Source organism: Chiloscyllium plagiosum, chromosome 25 (assembly GCF_004010195.1).
Source record: "Chiloscyllium plagiosum isolate BGI_BamShark_2017 chromosome 25, ASM401019v2, whole genome shotgun sequence".
Classification (NCBI taxonomy): Eukaryota; Metazoa; Chordata; class Chondrichthyes; order Orectolobiformes; family Hemiscylliidae; genus Chiloscyllium; species Chiloscyllium plagiosum.
This window is the reverse complement of record NC_057734.1, coordinates 13,927,058-13,931,538: the sequence shown is the minus strand read 5'-3', so window position 1 is coordinate 13,931,538 and position 4,481 is coordinate 13,927,058. Positions and strand designations below refer to the sequence as shown.

The 4,481-nt window shown below is 44.8% G+C and overlaps 1 protein-coding gene across 1 annotated transcript; it reads left to right on the top strand.

Annotated features, from left to right (window-relative positions):
• The first annotated feature begins 211 nt into the window (after positions 1-211).
• LOC122562587 (apelin receptor A-like) lies at positions 212-3,089 on the top strand. Its single transcript, XM_043715549.1, has one exon. The coding sequence runs from the start codon at positions 238-240 to the stop codon at positions 1,324-1,326; it is 1,089 nt and encodes a 362-aa protein (XP_043571484.1). The 5' UTR covers positions 212-237; the 3' UTR covers positions 1,327-3,089.
• The last annotated feature ends 1,392 nt before the right edge of the window (positions 3,090-4,481 follow it).

The following is a 4,481-nucleotide window of genomic DNA, read 5'->3' as shown; positions in this document are numbered from 1 at the left end:
CAAATGCCGGGGTATCGGGGATGTCTGGATACATGTTTGCAACTACACGCGGGACTGTATCTTTAAGAGATAGTGTTGCTGAGTTGGGTGTAACTGGATCTGTCCCTTTAAGAGCTGCTGATTGGTTTGGGAATGGGGGCTCTTATCTTCAGGGGCGGACCCCTGGGGTATATCAGTCAGCATGCAAACTTGAGAAGTCCACAGTAACAACTTTTCCCCTCTGTGAAGCTGATCCCTATGGATAATTTAATGAGTCAGTTCGCGGAGGAAAACTATAGTGAGCTGATGAACTTTTCCGATTACGAGTGTGATTATGCTGACTGGGAGCACTCGAACTCAGTGGTTCCTGTCCTCTACATGCTGGTCTTCGTCTTCGGACTGTCCGGGAACGGAGTGGTCATCTGCATAGTGTGGAGGTCCCGCACCAAGAGAAGATCTGCAGACACCTACATCGGGAACCTCGCCTTGGCTGACCTGGCCTTTGTCGTCACTTTACCCCTATGGGCTGTGTACGCTGCCCTGGACTATCACTGGCCTTTCGGCTGGCTACTCTGTAAACTCAGCAGTTACCTGGTGATGATCAACATGTATGCCAGCGTCTTCTGCCTGACCTGCCTCAGCTTTGACCGCTATCTGGCCATTGTCCACTCTCTGTCTAGCAACAAGCTGCGCTCCAAGAGGACCACCATCCTCTCGTTGGTCCTCATCTGGACCGTGGCCGGAGTCCTGGCTTCCCCAGCGTTAATACTGCGGCGGACGCAGGAAAAAGAGAACCAGACGCTCTGTGCCATGGACTACACTTTGGTGGCGAATGAGGCCACTGAGCATTTCTGGGTCGGGGGGCTCAGCCTGTTCGCCAGCACCGTGGGCTTTCTGCTGCCTTTCCTGCTGATGTCTGGCTTCTACTTCGCCATTGGCAACACAGTCAACAGGCACTTCCAGAATGTCAAGAAGGAAGAACAGAAGAAAAAACGCCTCCTGAAGATCATCACGGCCCTGGTCCTGGTCTTCGCTATTTGCTGGCTCCCTTTCCACATCATTAAGACCGTCGATGCGATCATCTGGCTGGATCTCATCAAGATCCCGTGCTCCGTCGATGAATTCTTTATCTCGGCTCATCCGTACGCCACATGTGTCGCTTACATTAACAGCTGCCTCAACCCGTTCCTCTACGCTTTCTTTGATCAGCGATTTCGCTCAGAGTGCCTCTGTGTGCTGCGCTGTTCCCGGCTAAAGAAAGCTCTGCATGCCCCTATCACATCCATCTCCTCCAGCATGAGCAACCCCACCAAATCCGAGGCACCCTCCTCCGCTACCAAAGTCTAAAAGCTGGGGGCGAGGTAGGGGGAGAAAGAGACCCAGAGAGAGAGAGAGAGCGCGCCAATAACCCTAAGTCCTCTCCGCTTGTCTGCCAACGAACCCAAATAGCCCTCAGTCCATGCGAGGCAGACAAACTCTTGAATCGGACCAGCGTTCCCGGCCCCAGTCTGGGTCCTTGCTGGTGACTGGACTGTCCGGGATTAGGAGATCAGCTCTGTCTCAGGGACCGGCAGAGATCCTCCCGTTTACCCCACCTTGGGAAATCGAGCGCCGGGAGAGATTTCTGCCTTTAAGCTCAATGCTGGAGTTGCTTATTTTGTTTTTTTTTAAAGAAACTTTTTAAAAATAGATTTTAACATCTGGGTTGTGAGAGGAACTCCGATCCAGAGGCAGAAGCCGGTTTCTTCTGTCCTCTATTTCATTCATCCGAGCACTGTTTTATTTTCACTCCCGCTCTTCACCCTCACGGTCTTCTTTCTCATTCTCTCTGTGTCTCGTGGTCCTCGCATTTCTTCCGATTATTCTTCCCTCTCCTTCGCCCCTGGTCTCAAGTCTGTTCGAATGCTGTTCTCATTGAATCCAAGGCAGGCAGCCACTCGCTATGACCTTCTCGAAGTGACTAGGCGCCTTTTCAGAGTCGAGTTCTGCCGCTTTCCTCGATGTTTTCCCGCAGTTCCCAGAGTGGCTGCGTCGGGCTCGCTCTCTGGCTTTACCCGGTAACACACCCGAGTGAGCGGTCCATACCAGGTCAATACACCAGGACAGAGACTCAGTGTATTGACCCGGCAAGGTTCAAAGAGAGTTAGTGGGCACCTTATTCGTTTTACTGAGGGACCGAATATTGTAGATAAATATGTACATTTAATGCTTCTGGCGCCACGCTAGCTTGTGTTGCAACACTGGATAGGAGAGCTAAAATTTATATTATAAACATAACCTGCTTTTTTAATTAATTAAACCTATATTTGTACAATTGTAGCGAAAACAATAAACCTCAATGTACCTTGTATTTACTTTTTAAAATTCCTTTGTGGTAAATCAGGGATTCAAATATTAAAGGAATCAAAATGAACACGTCGAATCTGGCATCTACTGATGGTCAGCATTACTTTTTAAAAAAAACTGTTAGGGGATTTTTTTTTCGCTCTTCCGTAAAATACTCTTAATTGTTCAGGTAACTTTGCAGTAAGTCCAGACTTTGACGTTCTATTAAGAGTCTACAGAGCCGTTTCCAGTCTGTTAGCAATCACGGGGGTTCCTGATAACTGAATGTTTGACTTAACATGTGATAGTGTTATCTCGGCACCAATTAACAGGTAAAGTCAACGCATTGTGAAGTTTAAAACTGTTTTTAAAAAATAAGCCCAATATACCACTTTTAACATCAAATTCTGGACTATATTGAGGTAACACTCTGCCGTCCGAAAGTGTGCAGCGTTTAACCTGTTGAAGAAGGGTTGCTATGTGGCTACAATCCAGAATGCAGGAATCACAATGGACCGTGCCCACATTCAGGACCAAATGCTGTCTTTTTTTAATTTCAAAAATATACTTTATTCATAAAATTATTTGGATCTCTATACAATTGGTCATGCCATTCTTGTGCACACATTACATTTCTTTACATACAAACATCAAATTTATTTTTCCTATATACAAGTCTGTACATTTACTATCCAGCTGTTCTGCTGAGGAGTCAGCGGAATTGTGTCGCTTTCTTCTATAACCTAACAGGGAAATCAGAAGCACCAGACATGTGACGTTTTAGGGTGTTTATGTAGTTGCTCTCCCAAACCCCACCTCCTAACCCACCCACTTGATACTTTCAGAATGCCAGACCTAACCAAGAAACTGCTCCATGGTTACCTGAGAGCCTGCAATACACTGATTCTTCAAGTGATCTGAAATAAAAACAGAAATGCTAGAACTGTAAGATTAATAGAATAAGAAAGAGGGTTGGCTAATATTTTGGTAGCAACTACATTAGAGACAGGGAAAGAAGACTAGTTACTTTGTTGCCTCCAAGACTGAAAAAACTGAATAGAAATTAGTAATCAAATATGCTCACTTATGACAAAGGCACTCATTTGTTTCCAAGTTATTCATATTGGAGGTAGTGAGGACTGCAAATACTGGAAAATCAGAACAGATAAAATGTAGAGCTGGAAAAAGCATAGCAGGTCAAGCAGCATCAGATGAGCAGGAGCGTTGATGTTTCGGGTAGGACCGTTCATCAGGGCTGAGGTGCGGTAAGGGAGCTGAGAAATGAATGGGGGGAAAGTTAGGTGGGATGATGAAAGGCGGATACAGGTAGTTGATTGAGATTGGACAGTGGGAAAGGTGGAGCGGATAGGTAGGAGGGATGAGGGATGATGGACTGGTTAGGTCAGATCAAGAGACAGTGTGGAGAGGGAGGGCTGGACCAGGGATGAGGTGGGGAGATTTGGAAACTGAGTTGAGGCCATAAGGTTATAAGCTCCAGAGGCATAAGATGAGGTGTTCTTCCTTCAGTTTGTGCCTTGGGAATTGATTCCCATTCACCAATGAACTCATGAAACTCAAACAGCTTTCTAGGGTCTTATTACAATAGATCACAAGATCAGTCATTGTCATAAGCCAACCTACCACATTTCTCATAAATTCCAAGCAGCATTAACTATTGCCAATTTGCACACAAAGCTTCCTAGTTTTAGGTAAATTAGTATCTCCCTGGGAGGAGAGAACGTATTCTCCATATTAGGCAATTAGAAACTTTAACTATGTAAGAGTGAGTAACTTGGTTTGGAGACTATTTAACAATTGCAACTGTTTAACAATTTCTGTTTATATCAAACCATCAGCTAACCAAAAAGAAATGAACTGTTTATTGTTCATTTGGAAGTCAATACACTGCTACAGATAAGATCTATTAAAGGGTTTTTTTTAAAAAAGGTATTCTTTTGGCCCCTCTTGTTTTGAGAGGTTAACCTATTATTTTGTGAATGCTTTTGGAGCTTCTGTTGGATTCTAGCATTGCTGTAGGGAATAACTGAAATATCTTTGGGTCAAATATATCTGAGTACACTGTGAGAATTTTTGGATTGTTAAAAGGTTGAAGGCTAGTGTTGAAAGCAAATTGTATATAAGTTGGTGCATTAATTTGTAATAAGCACCAGTTAGAC

Excerpts from the sequence above, each read along its gene's own strand:
- LOC122562587 (XM_043715549.1), top strand. The coding sequence starts at position 238 with ATGGATAATTTAATGAGTCAGTTCGCGGAGGAAAACTATAGTGAGCTG.